At 48.8% G+C, this 15,959-nt stretch overlaps 2 protein-coding genes across 4 annotated transcripts; one reads left to right on the plus strand and one right to left on the minus strand.

Moving 5' to 3' along the window:
- Window positions 1-293: 293 nt before the first annotated feature.
- On the minus strand, window positions 294-9,201 carry Hectd3 (HECT domain E3 ubiquitin protein ligase 3). 2 transcript variants are annotated; one of them, XM_048351158.1, is made up of 21 exons: window positions 8,731-9,201; window positions 8,387-8,547; window positions 8,058-8,150; window positions 7,843-7,978; window positions 7,424-7,539; window positions 7,221-7,334; window positions 6,997-7,079; window positions 6,455-6,620; window positions 6,148-6,229; window positions 5,066-5,248; window positions 4,861-4,913; window positions 4,615-4,679; window positions 4,374-4,477; window positions 3,997-4,116; window positions 3,799-3,888; window positions 2,403-2,501; window positions 1,945-2,074; window positions 1,772-1,846; window positions 1,581-1,662; window positions 1,389-1,460; window positions 294-1,272 (listed from the first exon to the last, which is right to left on the minus strand). In XM_048351158.1, the coding sequence occupies exons 1-21, from the start codon at window positions 9,097-9,099 to the stop codon at window positions 1,188-1,190; spliced, it is 2,478 nt and encodes an 825-aa protein (XP_048207115.1). In that variant the 5' UTR covers window positions 9,100-9,201; the 3' UTR covers window positions 294-1,187. The 2 variants fall into 2 exon arrangements, with proteins under 2 accessions (XP_048207115.1, XP_048207114.1); XM_048351157.1 differs by having other exon boundaries at window positions 2,295-2,501; window positions 8,731-9,197.
- A 1,392-nt stretch (window positions 9,202-10,593) lies between these two features.
- Urod (uroporphyrinogen decarboxylase) lies at window positions 10,594-14,929 on the plus strand. Of its 2 annotated transcripts, XM_048351169.1 has the most exons (10): window positions 10,594-10,667; window positions 11,248-11,360; window positions 11,478-11,557; window positions 11,641-11,703; window positions 12,202-12,399; window positions 12,513-12,674; window positions 12,982-13,119; window positions 13,258-13,358; window positions 13,451-13,517; window positions 14,694-14,929. In XM_048351169.1, the coding sequence occupies exons 1-10, from the start codon at window positions 10,648-10,650 to the stop codon at window positions 14,853-14,855; spliced, it is 1,104 nt and encodes a 367-aa protein (XP_048207126.1). In that variant the 5' UTR covers window positions 10,594-10,647; the 3' UTR covers window positions 14,856-14,929. The 2 variants fall into 2 exon arrangements, with proteins under 2 accessions (XP_048207126.1, XP_048207127.1); XM_048351170.1 differs by lacking the exon at window positions 11,641-11,703 and having other exon boundaries at window positions 10,633-10,667.
- The last annotated feature ends 1,030 nt before the right edge of the window (window positions 14,930-15,959 follow it).

Below are 15,959 nucleotides of genomic sequence, written 5' to 3' on the forward strand. Positions count from 1 at the left end.
TGTGCTGGTCCTGGGGCTTGAACTTAGGGCCTGGGTGTTGTCTCAGTGCTTCTCTTGCTCAAGGCTAGTGCTCTACCACCTGAGCCACAGCTCTACTTTCAGCTGTCTGGTGGTTAATTGGAGATGATAAAGTCTCATAGACTTTTCTGCGTAAGCTGGCTTTGAACAGAGATCCTCAGATCTCAGCCTTCTGAGTAGCTAGGATTACAGTGAGCCACCAATGCCCAACTTTCCAGGTTCTTTTTGATCCTAGTAGGAAACCCAATAAACACAGACCCCAGAAGCCCCAAAACACATTCTGAAGGAAATCATCCATTTATTCAAATTTCCCATGTGTAAGACCTTCTTCTGAAGGAGTGTCACAGAGGCTCTCAAGGAAGGGCAGGCTGGTAAGGGGCGTATGTAGCCCTAGGAACAAGTTTGAAGTCTAGGCTTTACTTTAGAATAGGGTAAAGAAAATCTTGGAGAGGTCCTAAGTGTCTTTAGTCTGCATAAAATCTTGGAGGTGAACCACAGATGGGGAGTGGGCTGGAGATGCTGCAATGGCAGTGGACATGGAGTGGATATACAATGAGTTGATATTGGGTAGATGGAGGTTCTGAGCCACAGAGGGCGGTGGCACTTTGTCAATCAAGATTGAGTTACAGAAAGGACAAAGTTCACACCTCTGGCATGGAGGGATAGGAAAGACCAGATTGTGAAGAAGGGGATGTTCGGCCACCAGTCCATTTTTGTGGTAGATGACCAAGGAGGATGACCATCATTCCTAGACACCCTTGCCTCCTTGCTTGAGGCGAAAAATACAGTGCCTTTTAAGGTTTTGAAAACTTTGAGCCATGGCTGAAGTCAGAAGAGGAAAAACAAGTGGAACAGAAAATGGAATCAAAGTCCACAGGGTGAGGAGCAGACTGGCCCCCTTCAAGTAGCTCAGGCCTGGCAGCTTGTGCTGGGCTTGTGGAAGATTCCCTCTTCCTCCAGAAGCAAGTCCTAGCACGGGGAGGGCTGTGGATCTGCAGCACTGGACCACTGTCCACTCATCGATCGCCCTGGCTCCAACCACACTCACAGGAGCAGCAGGTGCTCTGCATTACTCTGTGGGTTTCTCAACAAATCAGCTCAGTATGGAGCACAGACCCCTAGCTGGCAGGACAAGTGTGTTCATTTCTGGAAGGGCAGTGGGCACTGCTTCACTCCTCCCAGGGGCTCATGTCAGTGTCGATGGCCACACAGTTGTAGGCGGCATAGCGGAGCTTTTCCTCACACACCTTGGCACTGGGGGAGGAGGACACTCAGTCAGGACCCTCCATCCCACTCCCCAAAGCAAAGGGCTCCAGTTTGGGTACCACATTGAGGATGCTGACCCCAGGCCTGAGCTGAGGAAAACTCACCTGACATAGTGTGGAAGGAAGAGGGTGCTGGAGCAGGTGGAAGATTCAGGCAGCGCGTCTGTGGTCTCATAGCTGGGGGCGGGGGGGGGGGGTTTGGAGAGGAATGGGTTTAGGGGCCACAAATTAGGAAGCTCTGTAGAAGCATGTTTGTCAGGGGGCCCCTTTGGTGCTTCTTGCTGCACTTATACTCACCCTAGCTTGTCTGGATAGATGTAGATCCGTGCTGGTAGGCGACTGCGGCCTGTGACAAAGCGCAGGAAGCGGCTCCGGTCCTCTGGGTGGGAGAGAAGGAAATCAGCTGGCACTGATGGTGAGGGAGGTTTAATAACTTCTTCCCTAACTGTATGCCAAAGGCAGAGTCCACGCTGCCCTTTTCCACTGACCGTTGGTGAAATTGTTCAGCGCCTCCCAGAAATACTGCACACGGGTATCAGATGGCTCAAAGTCCTCAAACCGAGCTGAAGGGGACAAGGCCAGAATTCATTCTTAGGTATATCACCCAACCTAGTCCTTCAGTCCTACAGTGAGCTTCACCTCCCCATTGCCTGGAACTCACTGAGCTTGCGCAGAGCATCCACAGTGACCTCTGGGTCCCCACACACCTTCTTCTCTAACTCTTGCCATGTCAGCAAGTCCAGCACAGCTTGTGGTACTACCTTCAGCAGACCTGCCTGCATGGCTGCCACCTGGGGAAGAAGGGGCAAAGCCAAGCTGGGAGAAAGGACACCATCCTCCATTTACACAGGAAGCATCTCTGTACCCATGATCAGTATTGTGAGGAACAGTTATGGTAGGAGCCTGAGTTCTTAGGATTGGTACTGGTGACCAAAGCCTGGGCTTTGGTCATTATGGCCTGGGGCTTAGGATGGCCCAAAGCTCTCTGCTGTACTGGCCTCTGGCTACTACCTGCTCCTTGCTTTCCTCTAGCCGTGCCTTCTGCACCAGTTGGATGAAACGAGAACGGTCTTCATATCCCACCACGATGCCTGTGCCCCCAGGAATCAGCTCCACAACCTGTTGGTCACTCAGTACGGTGGTGAATGTTAGCTCCTTCCCAAACTTGAACTCGAATGTCTCCTTATCCATTCCTTCCATCACTTCCAGGAGCTTCACCTGGAGATTGGGATGAGGCAGGACTATCAGCTTTTCACTGGGGAGACATTCTGTCTTTCCTCAAGATGTTCATGGGGAAACAGAGAGGCAACAGGCAAGGCAGTCCTCAGGCAGGCAATGGGGATTGAGGAGACTGGTACAGGGTTGTAGAAATGCCAAGATAACACCTAGGCAGCCATGGAAGCTAGGGAGGGCACCTGTAAGAAATGACACTTGAACTTTCTTAACTAATGAGACACTATGGAGACACACTGTTCAATGTTCTCCACAAATCCTAAATTTTAGTCATGTCTTCCCCAACCATCCATTTAACTTTGTATATAAACTTCTCCTACACATAGACATTTTTTTTTATCTCTCCTACCCCAAAATTTTAATTTATTCTATCACATTTCCTTCATATAACTTTTTTTTGGATGTCCTCATTCTAAAAAAAAAAAAAAAAAAAAAGAAGTCAACTCCAGTAAGAAATGGCTTTGTTAGATTTATTTATTGATGTGTTTCAAGTAGCTAGGTCATTTCCTGGTCTGCAGAAAACATTCAATAAACATTTATTACCCTCAGGGAAAAAAAAGAAATGATACTTGAGCTGATACCTAAATGATGACTGGGAATTGGCTGGGCTATAAGGGACCTCAGGGGAGAAAATATCTGGGACAAAGTTGAAAGCAAAAGGCCTGAAAAAGGTTTGACTGGAGCTCAAATGTGACCCTATTAATTTAGTGAGAGATACAGGGGTCCTGTAAAGCCTTTACAGAGCCTGCTCTGTCCCAAGCCCTGGGCAGAGATGTCAAAGAATTTAAATGAGGAGAAAAAAATAAATTACTGGCTTTTGCAATGTTTAGGGCAGAAGGAAAGGTGGCCTGAACCTGGGGGATGTTAGTGAGATGGGAGAAAGAGAAATATTCTAGAGGGAGACCTAGCCCAATGTGGGGATGAGGAAGGAGGGATGAAGAATCACACTGAGAACTGTGGTATGGAGAGCAGTAACAATGCTAGTTCAGAACTGGGAAGAAGCCAGCGAGTCAGTTGATAGAGGGAAGACTGCTAATCTCGAGCCTCAAGGGCGCCATCTTGAGGCAAGTGTCCAGGAAGCAGGTGCAGTCACAGGAGCTGGAGGTTGGGATTTTAGGGGTTATCTAATTTTAGGGTTCAGATAGTGACTGAAATCATGGTAGTATATGGGAATGGAGAGGAGCATGTGTACAGCAGAAGAGGATGCAGTGCAGAAAAGTTCTGAGGGAGTACCAAGTTTTCAGGTCTGGGGAGAGGAAACACTGGTTCCAGTCCTACTCACCAGCACAGAGTCCACGGCTGGGAAGTCCTTGCTCCAGCTCACCTCCTCACCAGACAGCTGTTTCCACACAAACCCAGGCAGAGCCAGAACCTGGATGACAAACAGTACTGCCTTTTTACTCCGAGATGCCAAGTTTACTGGACCCTTACTTTCAGGGGCCAGGGCTAATCCAAGAGGGATGAGGGTCAGGTTACTTACCAGGAACTCCTTGCCCCGAAGGGCTGCCCCCATTAACTGTCCAATCCATTCGTACTTGGCGAAATCTCGGCAGGAGGGATTGGGTACATACATATCCCGGGCCTCACCAGTGCCATTGCCCTGCCCCAGAGACAGAATGTCAGCACAGTATTGGATAGACCCTACTTTCTTACCCAAAGTATACAAAAAACTACCCCCCCCCCCCCGCCCAAATCTTCCTGGGCAGGGGAAGGTTCCTCTTCTCCCTGTCTGCCTGAGTTGTCCCTGGCATCTTATAACCTCCTCTGCTCCTTCTCTAGCTCAATCTGGCACCTGGAAGATTTGCAGAGACAGACAGAATAGCAGAAATGTGGGAGTGAGATTAGGAGGAAGATTACCTGGTTGGCTGTTCTCACAAAGAAGGGCAGAGGCACAGGGGTGTCAGCTGAGCTAGGGCATAGCTCTTCTGACATATCTGCCAGGCTATCTCGGAAGCCACCCCCTGAAATGAGAGAGATCTTAGCTGGGTACCCAAGAGCCTAGCCTCCATAGCAGGGGTTATAAGCAGGCTTCCCCAAAGCCCCTAGTACTCTATGAGGCAACAAGCAGGTATTGTGTCATCCTTCCTTAAGTCCTCACCTTGGTCAATGATGCCTTCTGCAATGAATTTACACTCCCACCACTGGTCATAGCGCATGGGCCACCTGTAAGTGGGAGTGGATCTCTGTCATTAAGCTGGGCCAGTCTTTAGGTCAATTCATCAAGCCAGAGATTATCAGGAAAAAAGCTAACAGAGTGGTAATGATGAAGATGCCAGGAGCAGGGTATGGGTGCACAAGTTTATGTTCTCCGTGTACACTTGTGTCTCTTACCCTCAAGGCATACCTGTAGTCCAGAGGCTTTTCATACTTGTCAGAGGGCTTGAGGCCTTCATAAACCTTGGGGAATGGGGAAAGGAGAAGTACTTGTAGGGAGGTTTATGTTCAAACCTGGCTCTACACGTGTTCAAAGACCTGGCTCAGGTCCCTCTTGAACCAGCAGCCTAGGCCCTTTACTGATCCTCCCTCAGTCTAACTTAGGAGGTCCAAACCTGGGTGAAGACTGCATTCTTGCAGGCAGGGTCCCGAGAAGGACAGGCACGATGTTCCATGGCAAGGCGTCGGTTGATGTACAGGCGAGGCATGAAGCTGGGCTTGCTGCTCTCTGAGTCACGCAGGCACTGGGTCACCAGACTGGGCCGCTGGCGCGATAGCAGTAGGAACTGTTTCACTTGCTGGTGATGACAGACAGCCAGAGCAGGATCAGTGGACAGTCAGTATTTGTCCAAGCCCTGGGACTTTCCTCTACACCTGGATTCAATTCTACCATTCCAAGTCCAAGCCTAATCATTACCTGTCTTTGCCCATAGTGTCTGTCTGTCTGTCTGTCTCCAGTCCTGGGGCTTGAACTCAGTGCCTGGGTGCTATCCTTAAGCTCTTTTGCTCAAAGCTAGTACTCTACTATTTTGAGCCATTTCACTACTTCTGGTTAATTGGAGAGAAGAATCTCATGGGCTTTTCTGTCTGGGCTGGCTTCAAACCATGATCCTCAGATCTCAGCTTCCTGAGGAGCTAGGATTATAGGCATGAGCTGCTGGTGCCCTGCCTCAGTCCCTTCCTTAGTGCAACTACCAGGGGGAGCTTCTTAAACAAACCAATGAACAAAAATTATCTTTACTTCATAACTTTTCTTATTGCTCTACTGACCTGGGACAAAGTACCTGCCTTTCAGCTTCACCCTCAGGATCTTTGGCTAACAAATTCTGCTTTTTGCTTACTCTTCCATCCTGACCACATAGTCATCCACACTCACACGATCTGCACACTTTTCTCAGTCATATGGAGCTTCTAGAAATATCCAGAGTGCCCCTTCATGCATGTTGCTCTGGCTAGGGTATCATCTCTCCTCCTACTGCTTTTACATGTTCCACATATTCATTTGGGGGAATAGCCCTCATCTCTCTCAAAAATACTAAATTTTGATCACTTGTTTCTGGTTCTCTTCCCAGTTCCCAAGGTCATTAAAGATCTATCCCTAGCGTAGGTTTTAGACCTATATATTGGAAGAAGAAAACTAGATGAGCAGGAAGGGGAAGCCCACTACCTAGCCCAGTCCCAGATAGGCCAGACTCACCTTAATCTCATTGAAGGTGCCTAGAGTATGGTCCCATGCAGGTACCAGATGGTGCAGGACACTGTCTAGGATCTTGATGAATCTGAGATAGTAGGTAGAGACAACTGCATCTAAAGAGTTTGGCATAGATGTAAGATCCCTAACTTCCCAACACACTGTGGCAGATAGCAGGGTCCAGGGGCTGCTCTGATCCTTTTTGAAGCAGAATAGCTTATACTATAAGACCCTGGGACCTCCTCTGTGCTGATGCATAACACTCAGGGATGGAGGGAAGGAAAGGGGCCTGTAGGCCCAGGACCATAGCCACCTCTGCAGGAGAACAGCTCTGCGGTACAGTACTTCTGGATCAGTGCCTTCCAGGCGTGGGTATCGCACCAGACTGGCTGGCTGGAACAGGTCTGCATTTAGCCCTAGTTCCCGCTGTCTAGATGACTTGATCTTGACCCCTCGAAGACGAACATCAATACCATCATCTGAGGGGGAGAGGTCAGAGTAAGGTTATTTACTATACCTGCTGCCTTTTTTGGTTCCCAGACCTGGCTTTTTAATGGTCAGCTTTTTGTCATTCTTAGTTTACGATGTTTGGGATCCCAAGCAAGTATATCTGATACTGATATACTTGCTGGCTCCTCTGTCTACCTCTATACTGTTGGGATGCCTGTGGATCCCACCTTAGTTCTATAATTGTAACTTCTATCTCCCACCTGGTTTAGGCCCTAGGCTTTAAATCCTGGAGTTAGTTCAGCCTACATTGTCACCTTCCCTCCAAGTCCATCCCCTTCCTTTCACACTCAATGTCACCTGCCTCCATCCTATACCATGGGCTCCCCTATAGACTGTAAGCCCTACCTCGGCACTCCACAATACGGATCTCAATGATAGGTAGGTGAACTGTCATGTCCTCCAAGACACAGACATCTCCAATCAAGGTCCTGAGGAGACAGGTGTGAGGCACTTCAGCTACCTCTTCGTTAGGCCTTGTTGAGGTCCCACCAGAATTTAAGCATCCAAGCTAGGCCTGGTCCCACTGCTAAGAGCATGCCCCATCTCCCACCCAAGGCCAGCTTGCTCACTCGTCAATGCTCACGTCACTCAGCTTCTTAAGATTGTCTCCTTCACCCCCATACACCACTACTCGCTTAGGCATAAAGTTGTCATCTGTGGTATCCACTGTGAGTAGCAGCTTCCTGAGGGGTTAGAAAACACACCTGGGTACATTTCTGTGCATCCACAGACATATGGCTCACCCACCCTGTCCTAACCAGAGCTTACTAACTTGACAATGGTGCCCTTCTTCATGGTAAGCCGTACCCAGTGCTGGCACTGAGACCCATCGCTTTCCCAGTAGGTATCTGCATTGCTGTCTGTCAGACAGGACACATTGAACTCTTCCTAGAGAGGAATAGGGAGGTGGAGTCAGAAGTTATTCTCACCTTTGCTCTGGGCATGTACTTTGGGGCCAAGGAGCATAAGAGAAAGTGGTAGAGTTGGGCTAAAAGGGCAAGCAATATAGGGTGAGTATGGGGGTAGGCTAGGAGAATGTATGGGGTTTTCTACAGCAAGATGAGCTCCAAGATGAGGAGCTAGACTGTGGGACTTTTTGGTTTGGCCCTGGTTTAGAGATGGGAGTTTTGGTTCTAGCTTTAAGGAGTGTGGCTACCCCTTGCTTCAAGCAGGAAGAATCCTAGCACCCACCGTGTAGGAGGAAACATCTATGCTCTCCACATACTGCTTCACACTACCCAGGTTCTCATCCTCCTTGCCCAGGTGGTCGTACAAGAAGTGGATCAGGTCTTCGTCGCACTCGTAGGTCCATGTTGGGGGCACATAGCTAAGTAATTCCAAGCCCTTAATTAGGGGGGGACTCAGACCTGGAACTCCCCCTCCCCATCTCATCCCAGCGCACTCACAGTAATCTTTGTACAGCTTCCGTGTAAGCCTCTGCCGGCTGAGGCTTCGATCCCAGGCGATGAGAATAGGTCAGGTCCACCACCTGTTCCCATCTTTGAGCACAGAATGGGGAGTGGATTGTTGGGGAGGTGGGGAAGGAGCATCAGGGGGCAGCACCACAGCCCCTTCAAGACCTAGAGCATTCTCCTGAGCTCTAGCTCCAAGCCTCTAGAAGTTCAACTCCAGCCCACTTCAGGTTTTGTCCCTTCCTGCTGTTAACCCTGGCTTCGTTCTAATAGCGCACCCCAACCCTCTGATACCAAGCCCCTCTTCGCATCAGTTGCAGGACCTGAGCACCGGCCGGTAGTCCACGCCAAAGAGCTGCTGCTGCCGCTGGAGGTGGTCAGGAGTGTCTATGGGTACGAGGCGGGCCCCGCCCTCCGCCGGGCGGCACACCAAAAGCCAGCCTTCATCCAACCCGCAGTCACCCAGGTGTTCTGCCAGCTGCTCCTGCAGGGACGCGCACGACGGGCACAGCCGTCAGGGAACTGCCCAGCTATTCGCTCAGCCCAGCCCAGGGGCAAAGGGCACCAAATGCAATGTCAGCTCACTATAGGGCAGGGAAAGGGGACAGCCAGGAACGTCCCTGGGCTCCAGGGTCTCCGGTGGGGTCCCAGAAGCTAAAGAGCGCACCTTAGTCAGCTTCACCCAGAGCCCGTGGCCGTTGCACAGCTCCTCGCCCGTGGTTCGCACGCAGGCACCGCGCCGGAGCTCGATGCTGTCCCGCGCAGCCCGCAGGGGCCCGGAGCCGGCCCCGGGCGCTGGGCCCGCGGCACCCACACGCAGCCCCAGGCCCTCTGCCTCCCACACCGGCAGCAGCACGCGCGACGGGCCCGCGGGGTCCTTGTAGAGCTTGTAGAGCACTTCCCGTGGCACGAAAGCCAGCGCTGCTGGCAGCGGCCGCCCTGCGCGGAGACTACGCGCTGCCTCGGCCAAAAAGCGTATGCGGCCCAGCAGCTGCCGCGGGGACTCCAGGGCCGCTCCCGGACCCGGGCCGGCCATGGCGAAGTAGTCGCTGAGAGGAGACCAAGGGGGCCACCCAGCGCGCGGAGCAGCGGCCCCGACTGGGAGCCCAGCTTCCCACCGCGCCCTGCCCCGCCCTCGCCAACCTTTACCGTATGTTTTGGATGAAGCGCACACTCAACTTCCGCCAAATAGACTACTCAGCTATTCAACGATCAAAAATCTATGTCTGTGCGTCCTCACCCCAAGAAAACCTAAGATTGGTGGATTTTATTTGATCAATTTCAATACTCATTTTCTGTTCCCATTACTACTACTGTTCTCTCTCTCTCTCTCTCTCTCTCTCTCTCTCTCTCTCTCTCTCTCTCTCTCTCTCACCCCCACACACACGGTGTTAGGGTAAATTAGACTTTGCCAGAGAGGAGGCTACTGGGCTAACACAGGGTCTCACTGTGTCGTAGCCCAGGTTTGTCCCTCAGCTTCCCGAATACTGGACAAGTAGGTAGTAGGCTGCTACGACTGGCTCACTGCTATCATTCTTTTTTTTTTCTTTCTTTCTTTTTTGGTCAGTCGTGGAGCTCGAAATCAGGGCCTGGACGCTGTCCCTGAGCTTTTTAGCTCATGTCTAGCACTCTACCACTTTAAGCCACAGCACCACTTCTGGTTTTCTGGTGGTTAATTGGAGATAAGAGTCTCATGGGCTTTCCTGCCCAGGCTGGCTTTGAACCTTGATCCTAAGATCTCGGCCTCCTGAGTAACTAGGATTACAGACGTGAGCCACCAGTGCCCAGACACTGTTATCATTTTATCTCCATTGCTACTACCCTCATTCGAATTACAACATCTAATAAACTGGGTTATTACAACAATTTTGGGGCTCCTAGGCCTCCTCTTTTTGCCTCCGTTTCCTAGTGAATCATATTACAATCATAGAAGTATTCTAAAATACATTAGGCATGTGATTGACCAAAATGTTTGGAAAAATGACCCCTTTCTTCGGTCCAGATTGTGGTTGTTTCTCTTAATTGATCATCCTTATCCACTTGCCGATTTGTTTCCCCATTAGATTGGCTGAGCAGTCTGCACTTCACTAAAGGCAGAGGTTGTCTTGCTCAGCACGCTATGCACCTACTACTCCTGGCTCTTAGGAGGTAATACACAGTATAACAAATTTCAGTTCCCTGTACAACCTTGTGTTATCATTCGCTGAATGCCTACTGCAAACGATTGTTACAATCATTAGGAGAGTGGGTGTGAAGAGTCTTAGGCTAAGCCCTTGGGATTCCTAGACTGTTCCACGAGAACGAATTCTGCGTGCCACTTTACAATGTAGTTATAACGAAGTTATTTCTGCGGAGCAACAAAGCGCCTCAACACTGGACTTTACGGTGAAAAAGCCAGGGTCCTACCGGCAACAGCGAGGACAGCCCCAGAGCTGTCACTGGAGCCGCATCACGTGACTTCCAACATGGCGCTGCCCACGGATCAAGCCAGGAAGGGGCGGAGTCTGGGCTGGCGGGGGCGGGGGGGGGAGGGGAGGAGGGCAGGCTTAAAAGCCTGGAACTGTCGTCGCAGTTACATTTTACCATGGAGGCGAACGGGTCCGGGTGAGTTCTCCAAGCGCGGTGAAGCTAGCAGGATTTCTTCTGCTTTCACTCTTCCAATTTAGGAGTCTCCCCCGTTTTCGTGGAGATCTCGCAGTATAAATAAGCCTGTCGCTGGAATCCCGAATCTTCCAATCGTGGATTCCCGGGACCCTCACTCATTCCGGGGACTGCCCTGCTGGATTGCGATCCCTAGACATTCGTTCGTGGGATTCCCCAGAAAGTCTAAGTAACATCTATATTCCGGGACGGGCAACTCTGGTTCCTGTTTGAGGTTCGCTAGTATAGCGGCCCGGTTTCTCCCCAATTATTTTTATTGGTCTCTCATCTCTTCTCCTCCCCGTCAGGGCCCCGAGTCCCTCCAGTTTGGGATAAGGGAAGAGGCCCCTTCTATTCTAGTTTTGTGCACCACTTGCCTGATAGAGAGGAGGCAGAGGGGGTGGGGAGCCACCGCTTGAGAGCTGGTCTGGAGGAGGTAGATAGCGGTCCTAGACTGAATCTGCCACAAGAACTCGCGCCTTTCCAAACCCCCAGCCTAGCGTACTGACCCTTATCTTTACCCCCACCCGCACCTGATCGCCAGACCCCAGTGTTTTCCTGAGCTGAAGAATGACACATTCCTGCGAGCAGCCTGGGGAGAAGAAACAGACTACACTCCCGTTTGGTGCATGCGGCAGGCAGGCCGTTACCTACCAGGTCAGGGGTTACACCTCAAAGTCTAGGTAAAATGCTGGAGGGTGAAAAGTTTTCCAGAGGCAGGCAAGGGCTTTGAAAGGCCTCAAGCTTGAGCTCTGTCTCCTCCTTGGTCTGCAGAATTTAGGGAAACCAGGGCTAACCAGGACTTCTTCAGCACCTGTCGCTCTCCTGAGGCCTGCTGTGAACTGACTCTGCAGGTGAGAGGTTTACAGAAGTGCGGGGAGGGTAGGGATTTATTCCTTCAGCTTGTCATCTAGAACCTGTTTCCTATTCCCTACAGCCATTGCAACGATTCCCTCTGGATGCTGCCATAATTTTCTCCGACATTCTTGTTGTACCTCAGGTATGTACTCAAACATGATCCTGGAATGAGTTTTTTTTTTTTTTTTTTAAGGGGCTGGGCACTGGTGGTTTATGACTATAATCCTAGCTACTTAGGAGCTGAGGTTTGAGGATCATAGTTCAAAGCCAGCCCTGGCAGGAAAGTCTGTGAGACACTTATCTACAATTAACCACCAGAAAATTGGAAGTGGCACTGTGGCTCAAAGTGTTAGCGCACCAGCCTTGAAGAAAAGAGCTGAAGGACATTGCCCAGGCCCTGAGTTCAAGCCCCATGAACTACCAAAAAAAAAAAAAAAAGCACTTTCTTGGAAATCCTAGCTGTCCTACCAAAGATTAAGAAAAATGAGCAGTTTATTGTAACTGAAGAGAGGGAAAAACTAAGGTTGAAAACGATAGGGGTTAAGAGTTTTATTCTCCATTTTTTTCCTGGCATGTGTTGAACAGAACCCTTCTTCCTGGAGTTCCAGATTGGGGACTCAGGTGTTTTATTCCTTTTCAGGCACTGGGCATGGAAGTGACCATGGTACCTGGCAAAGGACCCAGCTTCCCAGAGCCATTAAGAGAAGAACAGGACCTAGAGCGTCTGCGGGACCCAGCAGTAGTGGCCTCTGAGCTAGGCTATGTGTTCCAGGCCATCACCCTTACCCGAAAGCGGCTGGCTGGGCGTGTGCCACTGATTGGCTTTGCTGGTGCCCCGGTAATATGGGACCAGACTGGGACTGGGGTATGAAGAGATTACTCTTATAGGTCTGGAGTAGACAAGGAAAGAAAATGTCAGACTGTTTTCTGCATTTTTGTATCCCTCTGCAGTGGACTTTGATGACATACATGATTGAGGGTGGCGGCTCAAGTACCATGGCTCAGGCCAAGCGCTGGCTCTATCAAAAACCTCAGGCTAGTCACCAGCTGCTTCATATCCTCACTGATACTCTGGTTCCATATCTAGTAGGACAAGTGGCTGCTGGTGCCCAGGTGAGTTCTGAAGACAAATAGGCTTGGGCCTGATTGACAAAGAACAGAAACAATAGTCACCTAAACTGTTGAGGGCAGGGTTTTAGCTTGGCCTCCAATAATCTGGCTGGAGCAGCCAAACAAAGGGCTAATGTTCTGACTAAAACCAGTTCTGAGATACAGAGAAGGCTAAATTTTTTATCTGGATTAATAGGTCAGGATTAATAGGTCAGGCAGATTCAGGGTTTAAAGTCACCTGGGGAAAATTGAGGCATGTCTGTATGTGGAGCCTGAATTATCATTTTTCTTCACTACCCTTTAACTATAGGCATTGCAGCTATTTGAGTCCCATGCAGGGCATCTTGGACCACAGCTCTTCAACAAGTTTGCACTGCCATACATCCGCGATATAGCAAAGAGAGTAAAAGCTGGGCTGCAGAAGGCTGGCCTGGCACCAGTACCCATGGTGAGGAATGGATAAAGTTGTGTCTGTTGAGCTTTTAGATCATGTTCCAAATGGGCTGAATTTACCACTGGAGGACAGCAGAAGAGCAGCCAATAAAGGTTAGTAGGCATAGCCTCAGACATGTATTCTTTCCTCTAGATCATTTTTGCTAAGGATGGACATTTTGCCCTAGATGAATTGGCCCAGGCTGGCTATGAGGTGGTTGGGCTTGATTGGACAATGACCCCAAAGAAAGCTCGGTGAGTGATGGAGGACTGTTACAGGTTGAATTAGAGGAGATGTAGCTGTTAAATATGCAGTCACTAAAATGTGGCACTGGCTGTGTTTCTAGGGAGCGTGTGGGGAAGACAGTGACCTTGCAGGGCAACCTGGACCCCTGTGCCCTCTATGCCTCTGAGGTAATAATTTTTTTAATTTTTTTCTTGTTTTAATATTTTAGTGCAAAAATTAGATAATACTGACCAAACTGTCATTAAATTTATAACTTTTATGAGTCTACTACCACAACAGAATTGAGGTTTTTTTGTTTTGTTTTGTTTTTTTTTGCCAGTCCTGGGCCTTGGACTCAGGGCCTGAGCACTGTCCCTGGCTTCTCTTTGCTCAAGGCTAGAACTCTGCCACTTGAGCCACAGCGCCACTTCTGCCATTTTCTATATATGTGGTGCTGGGGAATTGAACCCAGGGCCTCATGTATACGGAGCAAGCACTCTTGCCACTAGGCCATATCCCTAGCCCCCCAGAATTGAGGTTTTTAAATTAAAATTTCTATACCAAAATGACACCAGTCTTTGCCAGAAATATTCATATAAATGAAGTGGCCCATGGTAATTCTTAAACTAACAAATAGCAAAACAGTATAAATTATCCTGAAAAGGCACTGTTGGCTCACATTAGCTGCTCAGAAGACTGATTATCTGTAGGATTATGGTTCATATACAATCCAGGGAAGAATAGTCTTTTATACTCCATCTTCAAAATTACCAGCAAAAAGCTAGACTGGAGGTATGGATTAAATGGTATAAATACCACTTGCATATTAAATATTACATACGTATCTAAAAATCAGCAGCGTAATTTAACTTATGTATCTGAGGTAATAATTAAGGCCCCTATGAGTACGTTTGTCTCTGTACTATGGTTGTATGAATGAATAGATAGATAGGTAGGTAGGTATATAGATAGATATATATCTCCCAAGTCCTGGGGCTTATACTCAGGACCTAGGCACTGTCCCTGAGCTTCTTTTGCTCAAGGCTAGCACTCTACCACTTGAGCCACAGTGCCACTTCTGGCCTTTTCTGTTTATGTGGTACTGGGGAATTGAGCCCAGGGCTTCATGCATGCTAGGCAAGCACTCTACTACTAAGCCACATTTCCAGCCCTGAAGGCAACAATTTTTCTTGTTCATTTTTGTTTTCTTAATGCCTGATCCATATAAGGCATCTGATAAATTCTGTTGAATTAATGACTAAACAGCATCGTATGGAGGCATACCTGCATATCTGTGTGCCACTATCATATATAGGAAGGACAGTGGCTCGTTTCCAATACAGACTGCCATCTTGGTCCCCTAGGAGGAGATTGGGCAGCTGGTACAGCAGATGCTGGATGACTTTGGGCCACAACGCTACATTGCTAACTTAGGCCATGGACTTTACCCTGACATGGACCCAGAACACGTAGGTGCCTTTGTGGATGCTGTGCACAGACATTCACGTCTACTTCGAAAGAACTAAGTCCACATTTTTCCTCTTAAGTACCACTAATACAGATGATTATTTCTAGGACAATAAAAGTTTCAGAACTGGAATCCAGTATGTGGTTTTGTTTTGTGCCCTTCTCAGCTCCTTAAACCTGTGCTCCTTCCTTGAGGATATCTCTGCATTCTTTTTCACATATCTTAGGACTCAAGCATCAATGAACATATAATGTGCTTTATAGTACTTCATGTCAGGCTATCACTACCATTGAGCTCTAAGCCCCAGAGCTACATGAGATTTGGTAGAGCTTCTCATAAGTTGGGGCTAGCTATGACATTTACAGAGAAAGGGATGGGGTTCCCACTAATATACAAAGGCCAACCTGATAGTGTTTGAGTTTGGGGAAGACAGACTGAAGAGAAACACAAAATGGCTAAAACACCTGAGGATCCTGGGGAGGAAAATAGAGTCTAAATAAGCAGGTAAAAGCTAAAGAACTTTCAGCCTTTCTTTGGTTTGTTTTTGTTTTGAGATAGGGTATTACTACATAACTAGGTTGGCTTAGAACTCATGATCCTCCCACCTCTGCCTCATGACTGCTGGGATTACAGGTATTCACTCATACCTGACAAACCTTCAGATTTGATATTTAAGATCTAGAGCTAAAATGTTTAGAATTAGAGGCTTGAACTGGTCTATCAATCAAGGCCTGTGAATCCAAAGGACCCTCGGGCATCCATGGTCATTATATTATATTGTATTATATTATATTATATATTCTTCTCCCTCCCTCCCTCCCTCCCTCACTCCCTTTTTAAATTCAGTTCTGGGGCTTGAACTCAGGGCCTGGGTACTGTCCCTGAGCTGCTTTTGCTCAAGGCTAGCACTCTACCACTTGAGCTACAGCGGCACTTCTAGCCTTTTCTGTTTATGTGGAATGAAGGACTTGAACCCAGGGCTTCATGCAAGCTAGACAAGCACTCTGCCTCTAAGCCACATTCCCAGCCCACATTATTTTCTGAGTATCTCATTTTAAAAAAAAAAAATTTTTTTTTTTTTTTTTTTTTGGCCAGTCCTGGGCCTTGGACTCAGGGCCTGAGCACTCAAGGCTAGCACTCTGCCACTTGAGCCACAGCGCCG

The sequence above is a fragment of the Perognathus longimembris genome, chromosome 7 (genome assembly GCF_023159225.1).
Source record: "Perognathus longimembris pacificus isolate PPM17 chromosome 7, ASM2315922v1, whole genome shotgun sequence".
NCBI lineage: Eukaryota > Metazoa > Chordata > Mammalia > Rodentia > Heteromyidae > Perognathus > Perognathus longimembris.